At 41.4% G+C, this 27241-nt stretch overlaps 1 protein-coding gene and 1 long non-coding RNA gene across 15 annotated transcripts in view; one reads left to right on the top strand and one right to left on the bottom strand.

Moving 5' to 3' along the window:
• The window catches only part of Ldah (lipid droplet associated hydrolase), a 92717-nt gene extending 76320 nt beyond the window's left edge, over positions 1–16397 (bottom strand). For 5 of the 13 annotated variants that reach the window (NR_157106.1, NR_157107.1, NR_157109.1 and 2 more), the window contains exons 1-2: positions 16288–16366; positions 3737–3892 (exon numbers count right to left, since the gene is read on the bottom strand). Coding sequence is in view for 9 of the 13 variants with exons in the window: in NM_001364261.1 (NP_001351190.1) it covers positions 3737–3890 (154 nt within the window). In the remaining 4 variants the exon portion in view is untranslated. Of the gene's footprint in view, positions 1–3736; positions 3893–16109 lie in introns of all 13 variants that reach the window. The other 8 variants (NR_157108.1, NM_172401.5, NM_001167768.2 and 5 more) reach the window with 4 other exon arrangements.
• Gm33037 overlaps positions 16359–27241 on the top strand; it is a 165202-nt gene continuing 154319 nt past the window's right edge. For both annotated transcript variants that reach the window (XR_381233.4, XR_381232.3), the window contains exon 1: positions 16359–16464. This is a non-coding gene — a long non-coding RNA (predicted gene, 33037). The remainder of the gene's footprint in view (positions 16465–27241) is intronic.

Raw genomic sequence — 27241 nt, 5'->3', positions numbered from 1 at the left:
TACATTATGTACATTATGACTAAACAGAGGTGACTGTAGATGACAGGATTCATTTAACATTACAAATAGATTTTACTTATCATGTTTATAAGCTGAATGAGTCACATACTCATCTTGGAGTAAAATTGGAACTTACAGTTTGTCAGGAGTGTATTTAGTAATAATATAGGTACAATTTTAAACATACTGACCATGAAACACTGAATCAGAATGCCTACCCTCGATATACAGTCTTTACACATAGTGACACTAGTCTCTTTCCATTAATGTCTACTTGGCTTTGTATTTACCCTCTCTTTCACCTTTAAGTCAGGGTTTCTCACACTCTAGAACATCCTGGCCTGGTATTTACCATGAATCCAGGGCTGTCCTCGAACTCCAAGCAATCCTCTTGGCTCAGCCTGTCAAGTGCTGGGATCATAGTCATGTGCCACCACGCTGACCATTTCTCCACCAAATTTATCTACCTCTGTGTAGGGAAGGTTCTCTCCTCTCAGCTGGTGTGGTGCTGGGGTCCACTTACCACCATCTTCATATTTCACTGCGCCTATCTCGGAGGACTGGGCAGGTCTGACCTCTTTACCCTTGTTCTTAGCAACCTTCTGAAAATGAAGGTTCTATACAACCACGGATGGACAGCGTTTAGAGAGCAACACACAGTGCAACACAAGGAGGCTGCTGAAGATAGCACACCTGGAGAGGCCACAGAACTCCAGATGCCTTCCCCTGTAAACACGCACCCCAACTTTCATGACAGTTCATGTAGATGAGCTCCCAAAGACAGGGTAATGGAATGCCACCAACTAAGGAGCACAACAAGCCTAGGCGTCTCTGGAATCTCACAGAAATGACTGAGGCCACAGAGGAAAGAGACCATGGGACCAGGAATGTGTCCCACTTCCCTCCATCTGCAGTGCACCTGGCAACAGCTTCCTCTACTTCCTCGGCACACAGGAAGCATAGCTTCCCTGTGGGCTCTCTGCCCCTTGAACCTTTTCAGTAGAGCTCTCACTACTCTGTAACACCTCACACACCTCAGTGGCAGAGGCGATTGTTTTGGTCTTTGCAGACTACACAGAAGAGACAGTAAGTGAAGCGAGTCCCTAGGTGGGGCATTCAGTGGGCAGCACCTCACTCAGCTACTTCACAGACCTTAGGACTTACTTGCCAATGCCATCCTAACCCTTCTCAGCCACTCATGTATGCCCTGAGAAGCGGGATACCTAAGTGACACTCCTCTTGTCATGCCCATGTTAAGTGATTGCGAAATCCAGCTGGGCTGAGTCACTACCTCTGCCCCATAATTCATCACAGTTATCAAATCCAAAAGGACTTATTTGCATTAAGTTTAAGCAGCAAATTCCTCTTTTACGCATGACTGTGACACCCCCAGCGTTTCTGCATCAGAAGTCAATGGCAGGGCAAAGGGACCTGTGTCCTCAGGCGCTGATTCCCATGCAGGCACTACTTGTAAGAACTAGAAGCGTAGGTCCTTTCATTAGCTGGAAGTGGCTAACAGCCTAAGCACCCCTAACTCTGAGGACTCCCCATGAATCTTGGGCCCTTTCACGCTGTACTCCCAATATGTCTGCCATTTCATTGTGAAGCTGATGAAAAATTTATATACTTTTATTTTTTTAATTTAATTCCTTTCATTCAGTATATAGGCTATTCTACTGTCCCCACTCTCCACTAGAGTCACTCTCAGAAAGAAACTTCAACCCTTAATGGGAGACAGCCATGTGGTGGGCAGGGATGATTTCAGTTTCCTCTTAAATCCTTTCATATTTTGTCCATTTCAGTTGCCAAATTTCCCTCCTCCCAGTTTCAGGAAGATACTGTGCTTCCAGTCCATGATCGTGAGTCTATTATTTTCTGTACCCCATCTTCATCAAACCTCTGCTACATGGAGCAGCACCCAATATGCTGATAACTTCAAGCTCTCCCTGCTGGTAGAGTACATCTATTTTTTATTTTATCACATGCTATGAGACCGAGTTTCAAAAAGAATCTTGGGCTGGAGAGATGGCTCAGCAGTTATGATCACTGACTGCTCTTCCAAAGGTCCCGAGTTCAAATCTCAGCAACCGAATGGTGGCTCACAACCATCCATAATTTGAAATCTGATGCCCTCTTCTGGTGTGTCTGAAGACAGCTATAGTGAACTTACATATAATAATAAATAAATCTTAAAAAAAGAGAGATGCTGAGTCCAAGACAGTGTCTTTTTCTCCTTCCATACGTTACACACACTCAGACCACCATGCCACACCCCCAACCTTACACAACTCTTGGATAGGCTGCACTATTTGCAAGATTGCTCCTCTGCACGTCTCAGGAAATAACCGAAGCACTTCACCAACAGTGAGAGAATATCAAGAGTGCAGTGTGAGCTCTAGGAAAGGGATCTAACCTGACACAGAGTAATGAGAAATGTTGACCAATACCTAGCACACGCTGGTCAGCACAAACTGGACTTAGATATTAAGGGAGGGAAAGAAGTTAGGAGTGGATGGGGAGGTGAGAGAGATCTGGGAGGAGAATATGATCAAAACACATTATATAAAATTCTCAAAGAACTAATAAAACTATCATGTTTTAAAAGATAGTGTTTGACTTAAACCTTGCGTTTGAGTCCTGGGACCCATGTGGTGAAAGGAAAGAACTGATTCTTCCATGTTGTCTTCCAACCTCCACGTTAGCAGCATGTACTGACCCCGCCCACCCCAATATACCACAAGAATAAAAGGACGTGTGAACTAATGCCAGGAGCATATAGCATAAGTGTTTCTGAGGATCTGTCAGAACAAAGCTAATTTTAAAGATCAGTTTAATGAGGTTTCTTTCTTCTCTCAATAAGATAACACTATGAAGGCAAACGAAGAAACTGAAAAAAGTACCTTGGATAAGAAAATAGCGAGCAAGGACGAGGCCTAGATGTGAAGGCATTCTATGAACAGGGAAATACACTGAGCTAACTGCAAGGAGGCAGAGGACACAGACAGACTCAGCTGCAGAACAATCTGTTTTATGTAGAAACATCCCTGAAGACCAGGAGGGCAACAACAGCCTTACTGATCCCATGAATGGAACTTAAGGAACCACCCAACTCGAAAGCAAAGAGAACACAGGGCTTCCAGCTCAAAAGATTATCAGCAAAAAAAAGCATGCAAAAGGGCAGGGCTGTCTGTATAATCTTAGAGGAAAAGACAATTTGATCAGTTTCATGATGATGAAAATAGCTGTACAGCCACATAAATATGGAAAATAAGGTAAAATACAGCTCAAAGGGGTCTTGCCACGGTGACAGGAAGAACACAAGGCCAAAGCTTCATGCTTGCAACCAACCAGACATCTCTGACCGTGACAGAGCAAAGTCATAGACAACCCAGATGAAAATCCGAGAACAACAACTCCACCTAAGGGCATAAGCATCTTTAAAAAGGTGGAAAGAAGTTATTTAAAGCTTTAGCTTCTATAAAGCTGTAAATATTAAAAAAAAAAAAACATTTACAAGGCAAATTACAAAACTATGTATGTGGTACCAACCATAAGACAAGGTTTCTCTATACAATAACTAATATAGAAGATACAAATGTAAAGAAAACTAAAAACACACACCCAGAGTAGTAACCGTGACCATCATTCGTAGTGGTAATTTTATTTGTGATTCTCCAGTTTACCGGCAGTCACTCTGGAACCAGAGGTTTTGAGAACCTGTGACTTTTCGACTTACCGGGAATGATGAAGATAAGCTGTTTTGGCTTGCTGACGTCTTGTTTCTCAAAGAGGTTAGTCCAGGGCCCACATTTTATGATCTTGGTTTCAACTCCACCACAGAGAAAGAACTCCTCACGCACAGGGATTTGTTCCTCGACTTCTGAGGCCATCTCTAAATAAAAGGTGGAAAGGGTGAGAAACAAAGTACAGAGCCAGCAGCTGGCAGGTGTGGTGCTGCACAGCTGCAGTCTCAGCACTCGAAGACATGAGTTCAAGGTTAGCTTCCTCAGCTACATACGGTTTGAGGCTAGTGTGGATTACAGGAGACCCTTTCTCAAACCTCCCATCCCCACAAAAGGCAGTAAAACAGAAAACCATGAGCCAAAGACAGTATTGGAGAATAAAAAGGGGGGAAGCTTAAAAAACCACGTAGAAGAAAATGCCACAGGGCATGTGTCAAAGATACAGGACTATTCGGCTATCTACATTAAAGGACTGAAAGACAAATAAGGGGATTCCCACAAAACAGGCAGTCACATGGTCAGAAAGGAGCAGAAATCAGAGCCAGATCAGCATGCTCCCCTCTCTGTCTCCAGTTGGGAGTGACAGTTCCCTTGGATGACATCCACCTCCCTAGTCTGCAGGTCTCTGATGGCCCGGTGCCTCACCTGACACAGGCCCTTTACCTCCACCTGGCCAAGGTTGGTGAAAGGCTCAGCTCTCCCAGGATGGAAGGCCACTGAGCTCAGTCTAGTCATCTTCTTCTTTAAAACTTCTGTAAGCACACTGTTTTGTGTCACGGAAACACTACGTCACTGAATTATGAAAGAGGTAGGCAGACAATGCCTAGGACATGAGGCAGCAGGCATAAATAATTCTCTAGATAACTTCATACAGACAAACTGGTGATCCTGAACTCTATGTAATCCCTCCAGTGCCTTCTTTGTTCCATCTGCGGGCACTGAGTCTTTTTAAAAATTATTATTTTTACTTATTCACTTTACATCCTGGGCACTGCCCCCCTCCTGGTCACCCCTCCCACTCCCTCCCTCTCCCTCTTCTCTGAGCTGGTCATCCCCCCACCCCCACCCCTGGCCCATCAAGTTTCCACGAGGCTAGGTGCATCCTCTCCCACTGAGGCCAGACAAGGCTATCCCTGAGGCCATCTCTGTCTCGCTTGCAGACAGCAGGGCACTGTCTTAACATTTCAAAACTCTATCTTCTAACCTAGTGGCTCTCAACCTTCCTAATGCTGCGACCTCACGCTGTGGGGACCCCAACCATAACATTATCTCGATGCTACTTCATAACTGTCATTTTGCTCCTGTTGTGAATCGTAATGTAAATATCTGATATGCTGCCCCTGTGGAAGACTGGGAATCACTGTTCTAGGCCCTCCACACCAACCTGCCCCTCAATCTAACCTGTCCTTCCCATAGTGCCACAGCTCTTCTGTCCCTTCACTCTGCTCACAATTCTGTCCCTCAGTTACTTCGGGAATGCTTTCCCTTCCGCTGTCAATGACCAACTGACTGCCTCCCACCCCCCAGGTCTAGCCCCACTCTCATCCTGGCATTCACAGCTCCGACCCAGGCTTCTAAAATGCTTTTCTTTTGTGAGGGGAGGCCAAGGTGAGCTCTTGGAGGAGCAGATTGGAGAGTTTCAATGGTGGCTTCCTTGCAGGCTCTGCCAGCGTGTGCTTCTCCCCCTGTGCTGTTAGCTGTGAAATCCCCCAACTGCGGCTGCTTTCCAACTGGAGGAAACTTTGTCAGCAAAAGATCCATAGCAATCTCTGGAGCTTTTCCACTGGTGGAACTAAGAAGAACTCCTGGAATGGAGTGACTGGAGGGCAAGGATGCTGCTAAGCATCGAGGCCCCACAATAAAGTTTCAAAAGGTAAAGGATGCCCAGAGTGGAAAACACTGCTCCAGGTTGCTGCAGAGGGAGATCTCTTCAATTTCCAATTCCACTGACACTTAATGTGTGCTCTAATTTCCTCTGAACTTACCTATGGGACTCAATTCACCTGTATGAGGAGACCCCTACACATACCACATCTCTGGGCCTCAGACCTGCAGCAGTGTCCCGCCTCCCTCTGTGCACCCTCCTCCCAGTCTTGGTTCACAGTGACTGGACACTAGCTTTGGCCTGTGCAAACCAGCACACCTCTCTGTCACGTACTAGGGCTGCAAGCATACCACCAATGAGCTCTGAACTTCAAGTCTATCCTTCTTTACATAGTTTTCTCCAGGTCTAGGGTAATCGCTTTAGAGTCCCTTTTACATAGTAATGTTGTGGCTTTTCTCCTACCGGAGCTTAATGGATCTTTGTGTTACACTCACCATTTGTGAATAACACAACGTGTGGCTTCTGTCTCCTGATTGAATTAGGACTCACATATCCCTCCCGAGATGCCGTAGTGTCCTCTGTCAATCTTTCCTACCTTAGACTCAGCTCAATTGTGCTTCCCACATGAAGCCTGTCAGTATCTTGCTTCATATTACCTGTTGTCATCTTTTAAAAAAAGTGTTTGGTGGTATGTGTTTGGTGTATATATACTTGCATGAAGAAGTCAGAAGGGGACACCTAATGCTTGCCCGTATAGCCTTTTTGCCTTATTTCCTTGAGAAAGTCTGTCAAGGAGCATGAAGCTCTTTCTTTGGCTAGGCTCGCCAGTCAAGAAGCTCCAGAGAGCCTCCTGTCTCTATCCCCTTATGTACTCTGTGCTCAGAGCACAGGCACTCTGGTCACACCTGACTTTTATGTGGGTGCTGGGGATTTGAACCCAGACCTTCATCCTTGTATAGTAGGCATTCTCATTTCCCAGTGAACAGTCATTTTCTCAAGTGGACACTGGTTAGGTAGTCAGCTAAGCTTAAAACTTAGTGTAAACACACTCAATGTCTTTCCCCAGACCAACCATCTTAATTAAATCAAGGCAAATGCAATGCCAGTTAGGATGCAGTGTAATGGAAAATTCCACACATCTGAAAGCCATCTGACAGCTTGGGCCAATATCTATAAAAAACAATCACTTTGCCTCAGCTTGAAGAATTGATCCTAAAACAAACAAAAATTACAAAAATATTTCTGTAAGACTGATATAAAAATGTGGTTTACAATAGCCAAAGTGCCAAGGAACCCAAGCGGTCATTCGTGGAGTTAAGCAAACTGTGATAAAGCGGTCTACAGACAGTCCATTGTACAATGTCTGGTATTTGAGAATGATAAGCTACAGTTTCTTCGGTATCCATCGAGGCAGCCTTGCTAATTGCCTTTAAGTTCTCCTTTCTCCTACATTTCTATCTCACTGCTCTAGTCTTAGGATCTGCTGTCCCTTATTTCCATTGTTTAGGTCTATGTTACTTTACTATCATTTCTGTGAATTTAGGTAGGAAGAAGAAATGAACACAAATATTCAAAATTTCATGTTTAATCAAAAGTCTTAATTGGTTTTTCTTCTGAAAACCATTCCTGATACCGAATGTGTTGACTAAGCGTCAGTCACCTTTTTACACAGACTTATTTTAGTTCACCAGTAAATGCCACTCTAGCCTCGTCTCAGGAACTACCATAGCACAGGAACTGTGTTTGTGAAGGTTTTCTGATATTTACAATGCGTCAGAAACAAAATTAGATGAGGCTTTACACAAAATGTTAACTTTGGACCTGGATCTCGAAGCCACTGGCCACACTTCAACATTTCAGCAGTGGGGAAACGAACAGGTTTTCGTAAGTTGCACAAATTTTAATCACACTTGGTTCTCATCCAGCCCGCCTCCTGGAACCGCCATTAAACATATCTGCCTCTTAACTGCTTAAGTACAAGTAAATGACACCTTGGGGGTTTGATTTCCCTCGAGATTTATGAGAGTTCAAGCAGATAAGAAATTCAAGCACAGTCTCTAAAAACTGCAAAATGAAACCTGCAAGTGCAGTTCTAAAGTCAGCTCAAGCCAAGCAGGGCTGAGAGTGCAGTTCCCACGCGTGTTCCCAGGCAGCCTTCCCTCCCCTGCCCTCCTTTGTCTTATTCTCACCAAGCAGCGAAGAAGGAAAGAAAATCTTACCTACGAGGTAATTCAGTTCTGCAAATGACACAAAGCACTGTATGACAATTATGTTTCTGAGGAGTGGCAGTTCCACTGTCAGCCTCAGCTACAGCCTATAGGCAGGCTTGGATTAAATCAACTTGATAAGCATCGAGAGTCCGGCTGGATGAGAACCAAGACCAAACCAAGTGTGACTGCAATTTGTGAAACTTAGGCAAACCTGTTTTCCTAAGGGCAGTGCTTATGTGTATTAATCATTTCTGAATTTTTAATTTTATGTGGCAACATAATTTATCCAATTTAATCTTATAAAAAATTAGGTAAAACAGAAAACTAGCATTTGATCAGTATGAAGCTTAGATTAAACTAATATTTTCATTATATTTATACTATTTATAATGCCGATATATAAGCTACATTGTACAAAGCCAATGAGAACAATAAAGCTGAACTGATGAACACAAATATTCAAAGTAGAGTTGTATGTGCACCTTACTCGGCTTCAGTATCCGGCTGCCTGCTGTTTTATTTTTTATATTTATATTTTAGCTACTCAGAATTCCTACAATCATGTAGGAACAGGCATAACTTTTTAAAAAGCTTGATTTTTAGGGTGTCCTGAGAGCCTTCAATCACATTAAGCATAAAAAAGACACAGGGGAGGTTTTTGGATTTCCTTCCTTTAAATGGTCTGTGTGTCTTTACCCATTATGCATATGTACAGCAGACAGAGGCCAACTTTAGGTATCTTGGTTTACTGTTTTCTGGAACCTCAATGTTTCCATACAGTCTCACATGAACTGACTGGCTGTCAGCAAGCTCTCAGGACCAATATGTCCCTCCCCATTCTCCCTATGCTGAGGTTTCAATAGAGCTTTTAAGTGAGGACTTGGGGTCCACACTCAGGTCCTTCGGCTTGCACTGAGCTCCCCAACCTTCAAGAGTTCAATTATTAAGTATATCTAATAATAACTTGTAGTACTTACTGCACACATCTGGTGGCTAAGAAGCTTCTAAAAAAGCTAATTTTTATGCACACTGTCAAACACACACCACTTACTGTTTCCTCTGAAACAGAGCAGAACACACACTTTGTGTGTCTGATTCTGAATGAAGATTGATTTATGTGGTTCCTGGGTACCACTATTTAACCCAGTCGTGAAATACTTGGCGACTGCACATGTACAGACTGACTTTTTCAAGGTTCATGGCAGACACACAAAATGTGTTTCATATGGGAAGACAGTATGTGAAAAAATATGAAAAATAGCAGAAGCTCTGTTTCAAACACCAATATGCTGGCTATCTCCATGTACTAAACAACAGAGGTGAGCCTGGCAGTTGGTTCTCATTAGAGCAATGCTGGGGATTGAACTCAGGGCCTTGCACATGCTAGGCAAGTGTTCTACGACTGAATAATGTTACCAGTCATTCAAGGTTTGTTTTTAAGTTTAAAATCTGATTTTGCAATAGCAGACTAGCTCGCTTTCAAAAATCTTTCACAATGACAATTAGAAAAGCAAAGCTTTTCCTGTCTGCTAAAACAAAACAAAACAAAACCAAAAACAACAACAAAAAGCCAGCAACTACTAAAAGAATTGCACAAGAATATGTAACAAATTTGTATAACAGGAAAAAATGTAATATATGAGTAAGAAGAAAGCAGAGAATTGATATAAAAATAATATCAAAAATGTGAACTATAGATCCTGTCCGCAGACCTTCTCTGCTCTCTTGGTTCCCCAGACCCAATCCCTCAGGCTTGTCCCTAGCACTGCAACAGATTGCTAGCTGCAGGCTCCCTTCCCCACTGCACATGGCTCTTGTGGATCCCATGGACACACAAGGAGGATCCCCTCCTGACCTCCCCCTACCCCCCACACCAGTTGCTGCATCACAGCTCCAACACCCTCAGGCATTCCCTGTGAAGACACCAGCTGAGAAGGCAAGTAAAACAGGAAACAACACAGTCTAAATTATACTCTTTGCAAATACAGAGAAGAAACAAACCAAGGAACAAAACACCCACCCAACTAAGACAAATCCACAAATCAGCACCTAGACCTATAATCACTCCAAACCCAGATGCTTAGGTGCCACTGTAAGAACACAATAACACCCAGGACAGTATGTCTCTACTAGAGCCCAACTATCCTATCAGAGCAGATTCTGAATAGTCCAACATGGTGGAATCTGATAGAGGTCCTTCAAGAGGAAATTAATAAATCCCTTAAGGAATGCCAGGAAAATACAAACACATACACACATATTATACCACCACCACCACCACCACCACCACCACCACCACCAGCAGCAGCAAAATAACAGAAACTAACAATCACTGGTTATTGATATTTCTTAATATCAACAGCCTTGATTTTCTAATAAAACATCACAGGCTAACCGAACAGATTACAAAACAGAATCTACCCTTCTTCTCCATCCAAGAAACATACTTCAACATCCTGGAGAGACATCACCTTAGGGCAAAAGGTAGGGAAAATTTATTCTAAGCAAATGGACCTAAGAAGCAAGCTGGTGTAGCCATTTTATTATCTAACAAAATAGACTTCAAACTAAAACTCATCAAAAGAGACGGTGAAGGACACTACATAATTAACAAAGGAAAAATTCACCAGGATATTTCAATTCTTAACATCTATGCCCTAAATACAAGGCCCACCCACTTTTTTTTTCAATTTTTTATTGATATTTTCTTCATTTACATTTCAAATGCTATACTAAAAGTCCCCTATACCCTCCCCCCTGCCCTGCTCCCCTACCCACCCACTCCTACTTCTTAGCCCTGGCGTTCCCCTGTACTGGGGCATATAATCTTTGCAAGACCAATGGCCTCTCCTCCCAATGATGGCCGACTAGGCCATCTTCTGCTACATATGCAGCTAGAGATACGAGCTCTGGGGGCACTGGTTAGTTCATATTGTTTTTCCACCTATATGGTTGCAGACCCCTTCAGCTCCTTGGGTGCTTTCTCTAGCTCCTCCATTGGGGCCCCTGTGTTCCATCTTATAGATGACTGTGAGCATCCACTTCTGTATTTGCCAGACACTGGCATAGCCTCACAAGAGACAGCTATATCAGGGTCCTTTCAGCAAAATCTTGCTGTCATGTGCAATAGTGTCTGTGTTTGGTGGCTAATTATGGGTTGGATCCCCAGGTGGGGTAGTCTCTGGATGGCCCATCCTTTCATCTCAGCTCCAAACTTTGTCTCTGTAACTCCTTCCATGGGTATTTTGTTCCCTGTTCTAAGGAGGAATGAAGTATCCACACGTTGGTCTTCCTTCTTGATTTTCTTTTGTTTAGCAAATTGTATGTTGGGTATTCTAAGTTTCTGGGCTAATATCCATGTATCAGTGAGTGCATATCTAGTGACTTCTTTTGTGATTGGGTTACCTCACTCAGGATGATATCCTCCAGATACATCCATTTGCCCAAGAATTTCATAAATCTATTGTTTTTAATAGCTGAGTAGTACTCCATTGTGTAAATGTACCACATTTTCTGTATCCATTCCTCTATTGAGGGACATCTGAAGGCCATCCACTTTTGTAAAAGAAACACTACTACACCTTAAATCATACACTGACCCTCACACTGGTAGCAGAGACTTTATCTTTTACATATCCCACTCTCAATGAAAATGAATATACAGCAGAGCCAAACTTACGGTAAAAAATGAAAGTGGTGCTAAAAGGAAGTACATAGCACAAAGTGCCTACATAAAAAGGCTGGAGAGGGGCTGGTGAGATGGTTCAGCAGGTAAGAGCATCTGATGGCTCTTCCGAATGTCCTGAGTTCAAATCCCAGCAACCACATGGTGGCTTACAACCATCTGTAACGAGATCTGACTCCCTCTTCTGGTGTGTCTGAAGACAGCTACAGTGTACTTACATATAATAAATAAATAAATCTTTAAAAAAAAAAGGCTGAAGAGATCTCAGATGGTTTTAACAAGGAATTCTACTAGACTTTCAAAGAAGAGTTAACACCAATACTTCTCAAATTATTCAAATAAATAGAAACTAAAGGAACACTGCTCAATTCATTTTATGAGGTCACCGTTATCCTGATAGTCACACCACATAAAGACTCATAAAGAGAGAGAATAACAGACCAATTTCCCTTATGAACATAGATGCAAAAATACTCAATAAGATACTTGCAAACTGAGTCCAAGATCACATGAAAAAGATCACCATGATCAAGTAGGCTTCATCTCAAAGATGCAGAGATGATTCAATACATGAAAATCTGTCAAGGTAATCCACCATACAAACAAAGTGAAAGAAAAAAAACCCCACATGATCATTTCATTAGATGAAGAAAAGGCCTTTGACAAAATCCAACACCCCTTCATGATAAACACCCCGGAGAGATTAAGGATACCAAGGACAAAACTAAACATAATAAAGGCAATTTACAGATTTACAGCAAGCATATAGTCAACATCAAATTAAATGAACAGAAAGCTAAAGTAATTTCACTAAATTGAGAAATAAGACAAGGTTGTTCACTCTTTCTACATCTTTTCAATATAGTACTTGAACTTTTAGATAGAACAATAAGACAATTAAAGGAGATCAGGGGAATATAAATTGAAAGGAAGAAGTTAAAGTATCATTGTAGATGATATGATAGAATATACACAAAAGACTTTTAAAAATTCCACTAGAGAACTCCTACAGCTGATAAACACTTTCAGCAAAGTGGCTGGATACAAGATTAACACAAAGCAAAGCAAAGCAAACAAAAAATAAATCCCACCAAACTAAAAGAAAACAAACCTTTCTCACCCCTCAAACAGTAGACCTCCTATATTCTTATATACAAATAACAAATGGACTGAGAAAGAAATAAGGGAAATAACTTTTACAATAGCCTGGAATATAAATATAAAGTATAATATAAAATATATATTATTAAAAATAATATAAAATATAAATAATATAAAATATCTTGGATAACTCTTAACTAAGAAGTGAAAATACTTGTATAGTAAAAACTTGAAGTCTTTGAAGAAAGAAACTGAGGAAGTTATTAGAAAACTGAAAGACCTCCCATGTTCATGGATTGGTAAAATGGTCACCCTACCAAAAGTATTTCTGCAGATTCAACATAATTCTCATCAAATTCTAACACAATTCTTTAAAGACCCTGAAAAGGGATTTCTCAACTTCATATGGAAAAACAAGCAAGCAACCAAACAAACCAAAAAAAAAAAAAAAAACAGGATAGCTAAAACAATCCTGAATAATAAAAGAACTGCTCAAAGTATCACCATCCCTGATTTCAAGCTGTACTACAGAGCTACAGTAATAAAATCCACATGGTACTGGCATAAAAACAGACATTGATGGATGGAATGGAATTGGAGACCCAGATATAAACCCACACCTGATTTTTGGCAAAGAAGCCAAAATTATATAATGGGGGGAAAAAAAAGAAAGAAAGCATCTTCAACAAACAGTGTTGGTCAAACTGGATGTCTGCATGTAGAAAATAATGAAAAAGGAAAATCCAGCGAATAGGGATGGAGGTAAGGAAGAGATGGTCTTTCAAACAACACAGGCTAACTAGATCTCAATATGGAAACAGAGAGTGCCACATATAATTCAAAAATGAAAAGAGAACACGAAAGCTTCCAAGCAATGAGTGTTTACATTATAACATATCTTTTGATCTTTGGACAGTCAAAGGTTATTTAAACAAGAAATAGGGTACCTTAACCACAAAGGAAACAAGTTTTAAAATGCATTCTTTTGATTAAGAACTTGCATTTGTCAATAGACATGGATAGAGTATAATCAAGAGATAGGAGAGGAGGCACTCTCATATGTAGTGTTCTGGATATAAGACTGTTGTTAGAATCAGCAACATGTTTAAATCCTGAATACTACTCATGTGTCATTATGCATATTTGTGTGTGTGAATGTAGGTTTACAGTGTTCTCTGACTCTGTGATTTTTCTTCTCATTCTCTTAATCTCTGTATACTATCTATCTAAACAAATAATTACTGTTTTGTGAGGCTAGGAGTTGAGCCCAGGACTTTGTATATGTTAGGCAACTGCTCTATCACTGAGCTATGTCTTCAGCTCATATTTTTTTGGGTGTAGCATCTTACATACAAAATAGATTTCACCAACATGCACATATCCAGAATATGTAAAGAACTTCTATGAATAAGAGAGAGACAATCCAATTAAAATACAGGCAAAATACCAGAAGGGCTTTATAAAAAGAGAAGAGCCATAACCAGACAGCTAATAACCATAAGGGTTTTCTAAAAGAGTCAAAGAATATCACATGGAAACTATCATCTGGGTATGTTGGTGCATTACCATAATCCCAGAATTTGGGAGGCTGAGGCAGGAATGTTGTGAGTTTGAGACCAGCCAGGGCTACTTGGTATATAAAACTGTCTCACAAACAAACAAACAAACAAACAAACAAACAAATCCCCCAAACCACACACCAAGCTGTCGTGGTTCATGCCTATTTTTCTAGCACTGGGGAGGTAGGAGAAAGATCAGGAGTTCAAAGTCAGTATGGTTTATAGAAGATTTGTCTTAAAAAATAATACAAAACAAAAAACTCGATAAAGTGTAATGCTGATCACAAGAGACAGATTTGCAGAATCTCTCTGTCTGTCTGTCTGTCTGTCTGTCTCTCTCTCACTCACACACACACACACAATTTTAGACTAGTGCTGGGATTCTTCTACTCCAGACTATGACATCCTTGAATATCAGGTTAAGGAGTTGGGAAACCAGTAAGTAATTCTAGAATTATCTTCCAAGGAACATGCGCTGATAGCTGTTACAGTTTAAAAAAATAAAAGGTTCCGGGGGCTGGAGAGATGGCTCAGCGGTTAAGAGCACCAACTGCTCTTCCAAAGGTCCTGAGTTCAAATCTCAGCAACCACATGGTGGCTCACAACCATCTGTAATGAGATCTGATGCCCTCTTCTGGAGTGTCTGAAGATAGCTACAGTGTACTTACATATAGTAAATAAATAAATCTTTAAAAAAAAATAAATAAAAGGTTCCTAGAAAATACAAGGGATTTCATTTATTCTTGGTACATGACATACCACCATAAAACTTAATACCTGAAGATATGTTATATTCTCACAGATTGTGTGGGTTAGAAATTTATAGAGTACAGCACAGGCAGTTTTGGAACAATCCAAAGTAGAGTTAGCTAAGAAAAACTCAACAGCTGGCTTTGACTTGTTCACTGGGACAGGGGTCATCTGGAAGTACCTTTATTGATAAGCTTAACAATGAATGCTCTAAAACAAAAATAGGTTGAACACATAATCTTATATTTAATTCATATTTAATCTTTTCACATGGCCAATTTTAATAGGTTCTTGCAGTGCATGTAGGCTGCCTCCTGAGGTTGAGAACAAAGTTGCCTCACCTCTTAGGACCTCACCTCACTAGTCACATAGCATTAGCTCACAACACACTGATAAGCATATTGACCCTTTATGACACAGGCATACAATACAACGTTTCAGAAAAAGTGACCTGATATTTTGCCCATGATGATCTTAAAAGTCTCTCCTACTAACATTCCAACTTCTTCATCAAAGTAGTTTAGAAAAATGTTGAAGGCACCTGGAATGTAATAGTTTCCCAAAGTAAGAAAGAGCTTGATTAAAATATTCTTCTAAGAAGACAGCAAAGCCCAGAAAAATGTAAGAGCACACTAAAGGTCAGAAGCTACCATAAATATTATATAAGAAACAAGAGCAAGGAATTTAAAAGTAATAATTGAAAGAACAAAACTTATGGGGTGGATTATCAGCAGAGTAGTATCAACAAAGAACGAGATGAGAGAACGTGGATAGATCCACAAAATTTACAAACCTGAATTGGTGGGAAACAGTCTAAAAACTCAGCAGTAGCCCCGGGACTTGTACTACAATGACAAATGACCTAAAATTCATGCAACTAGAGTTTCAGAGAAGGCAATGTGGGGCTAAAACACACGTTTTAAGAAAGAGTATCTGGAAACTTCTCAAAATTGGGAAGGGCATAAATCTACAGATTCAAGAAGCTGAGCTTCTCAAGCTGGGGAAATGTATACTATACTATTAGAAGCCATGCATTTTGTAAAACTAAAATAAAAAAAAAAGTTAAAAGCAGTGAAACAACACATCATATGCAAGGGTAAAGGTAATTTTAATGTCAGCAGATTTCTCAGGAGAATCCACGAGGGACAGTGTCGACCACAGATGCCTGGGGAGCCCCAGCGCAGACTTGGATTTATTTCTAGAAGGCTGGCTGCCAGCGCATTGGCTTATCCTTACCCAGGGAGCCTCTGGCGACCTGGCCACAGGTCGGGCGAGTGTAGTGCCATCGCGTACCGCACGGCCTAGCGGCTGTGCACGCGGGGTGATGGCAGCTCAGTTATCCTAGCACCACCCCATGCGCAGCCCACGTGCCCTTCCTCAGACAAACCACACAGTACTGGCAGCATCACCTCACCTGCCCACTCACAAGGTATTGGGGTCGTCCGCCGACGTCTCGGCAAAGCCTCACCAGACCCGGAAGTTCCGCCTGTACTGACGTCACAGCGCCGCGCCGCGCCGGTCCCGGAAGTCGGGACCCGTAGAACGCTTTGCAAGGATCTCCCGTGTGAGAGTTTGGGTGGCAGCTTGATGGGTAGGTGGTTTATAGTCAGCGAGATTGCTGGGAGCAGCACATAGAGCGTTTCTAGCATACCACCTGAATTTTACCCGCTCTCTGTTCTTTGTCGTTTTGGTAAACGAGTTTTTCCTCTCTTTGGAGGTTCTTTCATTCCCCCCCCCCCCCCCATCTGCCCACTTTTCCTTTCTTCCACCACCAGTTGCTTTTCATTCCTGACTCATGATCACAGGAAAGTTGACTCTCAGCTGACCTTAGTGCTAGTATTCAACTTCATATAGTATTCAGTTTCATATTCAGGATAATGCGACCTTCCAGAGCTATTTCCAGCTTACTACAAACTTCAAGATAGTATCCTCAACACTTGGTACAATTGTAGGCAATCAGTGTATTTCTGTCCCCCAAAATACTGTCGCCAATATGGCAGTATTATAGCCAGAAGAAGCATGGAACTTAGAAAGAAAGAAAAAAAAAACCCATAGTAATTATCACACATGGAAAAGCTTTGCGCTTGTATCCAGCACCTCGGTGATAGTACCAACATCACTTATATTTTAACTTAAAAATCTTTTTGTATATTAGTAGCCTGGAGCCTATGGACGCTGGAAGAGGGCACTGGGTTCCCTGGGACCTGAACCACATAAGCCTATGGGTCACCATGTGGGTGCTGAGAATCAATCCTAAATCCTGTGGAAAAGGAGTTAGTGCTCATAACTACTGAACCAACATCCAACTAGCTGTGGAATGTAAACCGATAAATATCTTCATAACCCTTTTTTATCACTTCTACTTTCCACATCCAATAGGTAACATTTAATGAATATAGAAAAAGATATTCATTGTGTTAAGAGTTTTTCATGAACTAATTTTTAAACCCTTAGCATTTCAGTGTGGTCAGTATTAACAAGTGATCACTAGAGTTTGGAGATATAAATACATAAAAGTAAATGATTATGTTACGGTGACCATAGGATATGTACCAAGTGGTGTCAGTTTTATGTGTGTAAATTTCCTGCCAGTAATGCTGTTAAAGGACTACTGACATATCAAGGGCGTCTTTCTGGGTATCTGTTCCATCCTTCTTTCATCCATAGACTACATGACAGAATGCATTGGTGCAGGATTTCTTTTAATTCTTGGATATGCATCTACGATGTAGCATCTAGGTGATTTATGTTTCTGATTTCACTGAACCTGTGCCAGAAATAACTGAAGCAATTCAGACTTTATAGTTGGCCAGAGATTATTTCTGTTAACTGCAGTGTAAAATGAGGTGCGAAGAAACTGACTTTCCCACAGTTAGTTAGGAGAGCTAGGCTCAGGTTACTTGCAGCAGTTTCTGTATTCTTCATGTTTTCTCTGGGCCATCTACTTTTGGAATATACATGTTCTTACTAAGTTGTCATATTTTTGCACACAATGTTCACTTTGCTACATGGCAGACTATGACTGTTGTAGCTTATATAAGTAGCTGAATAGGATGCTCTCTGGAGGCAGAGGCTGGAAGATTTCTGCATTCAAAGTCAGCCAGGTCTACAGAGTGAGTTCTAAGGCAGCCAAGCTTAGGCAGTGAAGGAAACCATTAACGACAGAAATCTGGTGAAGATGGCTTTGAATAAGGGGCCTGGGAAGTGGAATATAGTTTGAAAGAAAATGGCTCCTATAGGTTCATAGGGAATGACAACATCAGGAAGTGTGGCCTTTTCAGAGTAGGTAGGGTTTAGTTGGAGGAAGTTCATTTCTACAGGGAGGGCTTTGAGATCTGAGAAGTTAAAAAAGGCCTGTCAGCTCACAGTTCACTTCCTGCTCCCTGTTGCTCTTGATGTAGAACTCTCAGCTACCTCTCCATTATCATGTCTGCCTGCATGTCACCATGCTTTCCACCATGATGATAAAGGACTAAATCTCTGGTCTGTAGGCCAGCTTGTCTTGGTAAGGGTTCTATTGTGAAGACACACTATGACCAAGGCAACTCTTATAAAGAAAAACATTTAATTGGGGCTGGCTTACAGGTTCAGAGTCCATGAGTCCATGGGGCTAAACCTGTTCAAACCATCGCATTTCACTCCCTGGCCTCCATAGGCTGGCAGCAGTAACAAAATGCAAAATGCATTTAGTCCAACTTCAAAAGTCAACAAAGGCCATCACAGAATCAATGATGTTTAAAAGTCCAAAGTTCAAAGTCTCTTCTGAGTTTTATGCAACCTCTTAACTGTAAGCCCTTATGAAATCAAAATCCAAAAACCGATCACATACTTCCAACATCACAGAATATATATTACCATTCCAAAATGTCATAGTGAGGAAATACTGGACCAAAGCAAGACAGAAAACCATCTGGGCAAACTCCAAACCCGGCATCTCCATGTCTGATGTCCCGACTCCTTTCAGCTTTGATGACTGCAACACACTTCTTTCTCTTGGGCTGGTTCTTTTTCCTATTAGCTGCTTTCCTTTGCGAGTATCCCATGGCTCTGGCATCTCTTAACATCACAGGGTATGCAAGGCAACTTCTACTTTACAGCTTCTTGTTCCAATCTCTGGGATTCACACATGATCACCTGGACCCTTCCCAAGGGCATAGGCCACTTCTCCAGCTCTGTCTTGGGTTGTAGCACTCTAGGCTTTGGTTGACTCTGAAAGACTCCAAAAGGAGTCCCTCGCTCAGGCCTCAGGACAATAGCATACACCCAAGAACTCACGATAGACCGAGCTTGCTGCAAACCACATGAGGCTTTATTCAGGGAAAGCCAGAGCTCTGGGGATGACTCATATCCCACGCAGGGGTAGAGGAGTCGACCTCGAGGGGAAAGAGAGGTCCCAGTTTTTATAGGCCCTCAGTGGGGAAAGGGGAAGGGCGAGAGTAGGGGATTTCCAGATCTAAACAATGTCTATTCTCAAGAAATGGGTATGGGAGGGGTACAAGGAAAGAGTCTGGTGCAGGTGTAGCAACTCAGGATTGGCCGGGCTGTAGTTGCTGGGGAGATTTTCTGACTCTTTCTCAGCAACCAATATCACAAACACCTGGCAATGGGCTTCATCAGTGGGCACACACATGGGTCAAGGAACGGTCCAAACATTGGCAGACACACAGGTTCAAGGAGTGGACAGAGCATTGTGCACCTCTATTTTTCTAAATCAGTTAGTTCTGCTAACACTGACATCTATCTTGCCAATTTCAGGGCTTCTGTGTCCTTTTACATTCTGTCAGGATCTTTCAACTCCACTTCACTGTTGCTGATGTTCTTGGTTGCTGTTCCATGGTACTGGAATCTCCAGTACCCTGGGATCTTCTACTGCAACTAGGCTTCACCAATAGCCTCTTGTAGGTTGTCTTCATGGTGCCAAGCCTCAACATCTTTACATGATTCTTTCAGTCCTAGGCCTTCAGCTACAACTGAGGCTGCACCTTCACCAATGGCCTTTCCTGGCCTCTCATAGGGCCAAACCTCAGCTGCTCTCCATGATCTCTTCATGCCTTCAAAACCAGTACCAGCTGGGTGATTCTTACATATTACCAAGTCCACCTGCAGTATGAGGTACTGCAACCTTGGCTATCCTGAAACACAGTTTCTTTGTGCTCCCAGAAAACACTTCCCAGAAGATTTCACCTCAGTGATGCTGGTCTCTTCTTCTTCTTCTTTTTTTTTTCAGCATTTCATTTCAATTTTGATCTCATATTACTTACTCGTAAAATTCTTTTTCCTTTTCTTCCAAAGCCATAATACTATTGAAGTGGAGTTATTTACATGACTTTTAGTGAATTGTTTTTTTTTTCATCTTATGAGCTCTTGCATCTTTTTTTTAAATTGTATTTTCCTTATGTACATTTCAAATGCTATCCCTAAAGTTCCCTATACCCCCCCCCCATCCTGCTCCCCTACCCACCCACTTCCACTTCTTGGCCCTGGTGTTCCCCTGTACTGGGGCATATAAAGTTTGCAATACCAAGGGGCCTCTCTTCCCAATGATGGCTGACTAGGCCATCTTCTGCTACATAAGTAGGTAGAGACATGAGCTCTGGGGGTACTAGTTAGTTCATATTGTTGTTCCACCTATATAGTTGCAGACCCCTTCAGCTCCTTGGGTGCTTTCTCTAGCTTCTCCATTGGGGGCCCTATGTTCCATCCAATAGATGACTGTGAGCATCCACTTCTGTATTTGCCAGGCACTGGCATAGCCTCACACGAGACAGCTATATCGGGGTCCCTTCAGCAAAATCTTGCTGGCATATGCAATAGTGTCTGGGTTTGGTGGCAGATTATGGGATGGATCCCAGGGTGGGGTAGTCTCTGGATGGTTCATCCTTTCATCTCAGCGCCAAACTTTGTCTCTGTAACTCTTTTCATGGGTATTTTGTTCCCTATTCTAAGGAGGAATGAAGTGTCCACACGTTGGTCTTCCCTCTTCTTGATTTTCTTGTGTTTTGCAAATTGTATGTTGGGTATTCTAAGTTTCTGTGCTAGTATCCACTTATCAGTGAGTGCCTATCTAATGACTTCTTTTATGATTGGGTTACCTCACTAAGGATGATATCTTCCAGATACATCCATTTGCCCAAGAATTTCATAAATTCATTGTTTTTAATAGGTGAGTAGTACTCCATTGTGTAAATGTACCACATTTTCTGTATCCATTCCTCTGTTGAGGGACATCTGGGTTCTTTCCAGCTTCTGGCTATTATAAATAAGGCTGCTATGAACATAGTGGAGCATGTGTCCTTCTTACCCGTTGGGGCATCTTCCAGGTATATGCCCAGGAGAGGTATTGCTGGATCTTCTGGTAGTACTATGTCCAATTTTCTGAGGAACCACCAGACTGATTTCCAGAGTGGTTGTACAAGCTTGCAATCCCACAAGCAATGTAGGAGTGTTCCTCTTTCTCCAAATCCTCACCAGCATCTGCTGTTACCTGAATTTTTGATCTTAGCCATTCTGACTGGTGTGAGGTGGAATCTCAGGGTTGTTTTGATTTGCATTTCCCTGATGATTAAGGATGCTGAACACTTTTTTCAGGTGCTTCTCAGCCATTTGGTATTCCTCAGGTGAGAATTCTTTGTTCAGCTCTGAGCCCCATTTTTTAAGGGGTTATTTGATCTTCTGGAGTCCACCTTCTTGAGTTCTTTATATATATTGGATATTAGTCCCCTATTTGATTTAGGATAGGTAAAGATCCTTTCCCAATCTGTTGGTGGCATTTTAGTCTTTTGCCTTACAAAAGCTTTGCAATTTTATGAGGTCCCATTTGTCAATTCTTGATCTTACAGCACAGGCCATTGCAGTTCTGTTTAGGAATTTCCCCCCTGTGCCCATATCTTCGAAGATTTTTCCCACTTTCTCCTCTATTAATTTCAGTGTCTCTGGTTTTATGTGGAGGTATTTGATCCACTTAGAATTGAGCTTTGTTCAAGGAGATAAGAATGGATCAATTAGAATTCTTTTACATGATAACCCACAGTTGTGCCAGCACCTTTTGTTAAAAATGCTGTCTTATTTTCCACTGAATGGTTTTAGCTCCCTTGTCAAAGATCAAGTGACCATAGGTGTGTGGATTCATTTCTGGGTCTTCAATTCTATTCCATTGATCTACCTATCTGTCACTGTACCAGTACCATGCAGTTTTTATCACAGTTGCTCTGTAGTACAGCTTAATGTCAGGCATGGTGATTGCACGAGAGGTTCTTTTATTGTTGAGAATAGTTTTTGCTATCCTAGGTTTGTTATTATTCCAGATGAATTTGCAAATTGCCCTTTCTAACACAGTGAATAATTGAGTTGGAATTTTGATGGGAATTGCATTGAATCTGTAGATTGCTTTAGGCAGGATAGCCATTTTTACGATATTAATCCTGCCAATCCATGAACATGGGAGATCTTTCCATCTTTTGAGATCTTCTTCAATTTCTTTCTTCAGAGACTTGATATTCTTTTTTTTTATGTTGCAGTATTTCTTTTTCTTTTTTTTGTTCTTTTTTAAATTGAATATTTATTTCATTTACATTTCCAATGCTATCCCAAAAGTCCCCCACACGCTCCCCCACCCACTCCCACTTCTTGGCCCTGTCGTTCCCCTGTACTGAGGCGTATAAAGTTTGCACGACTAATGGGCATCTCTTTCCACTGATGGCCAACTAGGCCATTTTCTGATTCATATGCAGCTAGAGACACGAGCTCAGAGTGGGTACTGGCTAGTTCATATTGTTGTTCCACCTATAGGATTGCAGATCCCTTTAGCTCCTTGGCTACTTTCTCTAGCTCCTCCATTGGAGGCCCTGTGATCCATCCAATAGCCGACTGTGAGCATCCACTTCTGTGTTTGCTAGGCCCCGGCATAGTCTCAGTTGATGGATTTCCGTATATTGAACCATCCTTGCATCCCTGGGATGAAACCTACCTGGTCAGGATGGATGATTGTTTTGATGTGTTCTTGGATTCGGTTAGTGAGAACTTTATTGAGGATTTTTGCATCGATATTCATAAGGGAAATTGGTCTGAAGTTCTCTATCTTTGTTGGGTCTTTTTGTGGTTTAGATATCAGAGTAATTGTGGCTTCATAGAATGAGTTGGGTAGAGTACCTTCTGTTTCTATTTTATGGAATAGTTTGTGAAGAACTGGGATTAGATCTTCTTTGAAGGTCTGATAGGACTCTGCACTAAACCCATCGGGTCCTGGGCTTTTTTTTTTTGGTTGGGAGACTATTAATGACTGCTTCTATTTCTTTAGGGGATATAGGACTGTTTAGATCATTAACCTGATCTTGATCTAACTTTGGTACCTGGTATCTGTCTAGAAACTTGTCCATTTCATCCAGGTTCTCCAGTTTTGTTGAGTATAGCCTTTTGTAGAAGGATCTGATGGTGTTTTGGATTTCTTCAGTATCTGTTGTTATGTCTCCGTTTTCATTTCTGATTTTGTTAATTAGGATGCTTTCCCTGTGCCCTCTAGTGAGTCTGGCTAAGGGCTTATCTATCTTGTTGATTTTCTCAAAGAACCAGCTCCTCCTTTGGTTGATTCTTTGAATAGTTCTTCTTGTTTCCACTTGGTTGATTTCACCCCCGAGTTTGATTATTTCCTGCTGTCTACTCCTCTTGGGTGAATTTGCTTCCTTTTGTTCTAGAGCTTTTAGGTGTGTTGTCAAGCTGCTAATGTGTGCTCTTTCTAGTTTCTTTGTGGAGGCACTCAGAGCTATGAGTTTTCCTCTTAGAAATGCGTTCATTGTGTCCCATAAGTTTGGGTATGTTGTGGCTTCATTTCCATTAAACTCCAAAAAGTCCTTAATTTCTCTCTTTATGCCTTCCTTGACCAAGGTATCATTGAGAAGAGTGTTGTTCAGTTTCCACGTGAATGTTGGCTTTCTATTATTTATTTTGTTATTGAAGATCAGCCTTAGTCCATGGTGATCTGATAGGATGCATGGGAAAATTTCAATGTTTTTGTATATGTTGAGGCTTGTTTTGTGACCAATTATGTGGTCAGTTTTGTAGAAGGTAGCATGAGGTGCTGAGAAGAAGGTATATCCTTTTGATTTAGGATAAAATGTTCCGTAGATATCTGTTAGATTCATTTGTCTCATAACTTCTGTTAGTTTCACTGTGTCCCTGTTTATTTTCTGTTTCCATAATCTGTCCATTGGTGAGAGTGGGGTGTTGAAGTCTCCCACTATTATTGTGTGAGGTGCAATGTGTGCTTTGAGCTTTACTAAAGTTTCTTTAATGAATGTGGCTGTCCTTGTATTTGGAGCATAGATATTCAGAATTGATAGTTCCTCTTGGAAGATTTTACCTTTGATGAGTATGAAGTGCCCCTCCTTGTCTTTTTTAATAACTTTGGGTTGGAAGTCAATTTTATTCGATATTAGAATGGCTACTCCAGCTTGTTTCTTTGGACCATTTGCTTGGAAAATTGTTTTCCAGGCTTTCACTCAAGATGGTGTCTGTCTTTTTCCCGGAGATGAGTTTCTTGTAAGCAGCAAAATGTTGGGTCATGTTTGTGTAGCCAGTCTGTTAGTCTATGTCTTTTTATTGGGGAATTGATTCCATTGATGTTAAGAGATATTAAGGAAAAGTAATTGTTGTTTCCTGTTATTTTTGTTGTGAGAATTGGGATTCTGTTCTTTTTTTTTTTTTTTTTTAGGTATTTATATGAGTTTATTTTGCTGCACATGAGAATGAATCTAAAGGTGATTGAACAATACTGAAGTTCCTTGTTTAATTTTTTTTTCCATTTTTTATTAGGTATTTAACTCATTTACATTTCCAATGCTATACCAAAAGTCCCCCATATCCACCCACCCCCACTCCCCTGCCCACCCACTCCCCCTTTTTGGCCCTGGTATTCCCCTGTACTGGGGCATATAAAGTTTGCAAGTCCAATGGGCCTCTCTTTCCAGTGATGGCCGACTAGGCCATCTTTTGATATATATGCAGCTAGAGTCAAGAGCTCCGGGGTACTGGTTAGCTCATAATGTTGTTCCACCTATAGGGTTGCAGATCCCTTTAGCTCCTTGGCTACTTTCTCTAGCTCCTCCATTGGGAGCCCTATGATCCATCAATTAGCTGACTGTGAGCATCCACTTCTGTGTTTGCTGGGCCCCGGCATAGTCTCACAAGAGACAGCTACATCTGCGTCCTTTCAATAAAATCTTGCTAGTGTATGCAATGGTGTCAGCGTTTGGATGCTGATTATGGGGTGGATCCCTGGCTATGGCAGTCTCTACATGGTCCATCCTTTCATCTCAGCTCCAAACTCCGTCTCTGTAACTCCTTCCATGGGTGTTTTGTTCCCAAATCTAAGGAGGGGCATAGTGTCCACACTTCAGTCTTCATTCTCCTTGAGTTTCATGTGTTTAGCAAATTATATCTTATATCTTGGGTATCCTAGGTTTGGGGCTAATATCCACTTATCAGTGAATACATATTGTGTGAGTTTCTTTGTGAATGTGTTACCTCACTCAGGATGATGCCCTCCAGGTCCATCCATTTGGCTAGGAATTTCATAAATTCATTCTTTTTAATAGCTGAGTAGTACTCCATTGTGGAGATGTACCACATTTTCTGTATCCATTCCTCTGTTGAGGGGCATCTAGGTTCTTTCCAGCTTCTGGCTATTATAAATAAGGCTGCTATGAACATAGTGGAGCATGTGTCCTTCTTACCTGTTGGGGCATCTTCTGGATATATGCCCAGGAGAGGTATTGCTGGATCCTCCAGTAGTACTATGTCCAGTTTTCTGAGGAACCGCCAGACTGATTTCCAGAGTGGTTGTACAAGCCTGCACTCCCACCAACAATGGAGGAGTGTTCCTCTTTCTCCACATCCTCGCCAGCATCTGCTGTCACCTGAATTTTTGATCTTAGCCATTCTGACTGGTGTGAGGTGGAATCTCAGGGTTGTTTTGATTTGCATTTCCCTGATGATTAAGGATGTTGAACATTTTTTCAAGTGCTTCTCTGCCATTCGGTATTCCTCAGGTGAGAATTCTTTGTTCAGTTCTGAGCCCCATTTTTTAATGGGGTTATTTGATTTTCTGAAGTCCACCTTCTTGAGTTCTTTATATATGTTGGATATTAGTCCCCTATCTGATTTAGGATAGGTAAAGATCCTTTCCCAATCTGTTGGTGGTCTTTTTGTCTTATTGACGGTGTCTTTTGCCTTGCAGAAACTTTGGAGTTTCATTAGGTCCCATTTGTCGATTCTCGATCTTACAGCACAAGCCATTGCTGTTCTGTTCAGGAATTTTTCCCCTGTGCCCATATCTTCAAGGCTTTTCCCCACTTTCTCCTCTATAAGTTTCAGTGTCTCTGGTTTTATGTGAAGTTCCTTGATCCACTTAGATTTGACCTTAGTACAAGGAGATAAGTATGGATCGATTCGCATTCTTCTACATGATAACAACCAGTTGTGCCAGCACCAATTGTTGAAAATGCTGTCTTTCTTCCACTGGATGGTTTTAGCTCCCTTGTCGAAGATCAAGTGACCATAGGTGTGTGGGTTCATTTCTGGATCTTCAATTCTATTCCATTGGTCTACTTGTCTGTCTCTATACCAGTACCTTGCAGTTTTTATCACAATTGCTCTGTAGTAAAGCTTTAGGTCTGGCATGGTGATTCCGCCAGAAGTTCTTTTATCCTTGAGAAGACTTTTTGCTATCCTAGGTTTTTTGTTATTCCAGACAAATTTGCAAATTGCTCCTTCCAATTCGTTGAAGAATTGAGTTGGAATTTTGATGGGGATTGCATTGAATCTGTAGATTGCTTTTGGCAAGATAGCCATTTTTACAATGTTGATCCTGCCAATCCATGAGCATGGGAGATCTTTCCATCTTCTGAGATCTTCTTTAATTTCTTTCTTCAGAGATTTGAAGTTTTTATCATACAGATCTTTCACCTCCTTAGTTAGAGTCACGCCAAGATATTTTATATTATTTGTGACTATTGAGAAGGGTGTTGTTTCCCTAATTTCTTTCTCAGCCTGTTTATTCTTTGTATAGAGAAAGGCCATTGACTTGTTTGAGTTTATTTTATATCCAGCTACTTCACCGAAGCTGTTTATCAGGTTTAGGAGTTCTCTGGTAGAATTTTTAGGGTCACTTATATATACTATCATATCATCTGCAAAAAGTGATATTTTGACTTCCTCTTTTCCAATTTGTATCCCCTTGATCTCCTTTTGTTGTCGAATTGCTCTGGCTAATACTTCAAGTACTATGTTGAAAAGGTAGGGAGAAAGTGGGCAGCCTTGTCTAGTCCCTGATTTTAGTGGGATTGCTTCCAGCTTCTCTCCATTTACTTTGATGT

The sequence above is a fragment of the Mus musculus genome, chromosome 12 (genome assembly GCF_000001635.26).
Source record: "Mus musculus strain C57BL/6J chromosome 12, GRCm38.p6 C57BL/6J".
NCBI lineage: Eukaryota > Metazoa > Chordata > Mammalia > Rodentia > Muridae > Mus > Mus musculus.
Note: the sequence above shows the minus strand (reverse complement) of the source record. Positions and strands in the feature narration are given on the sequence as shown.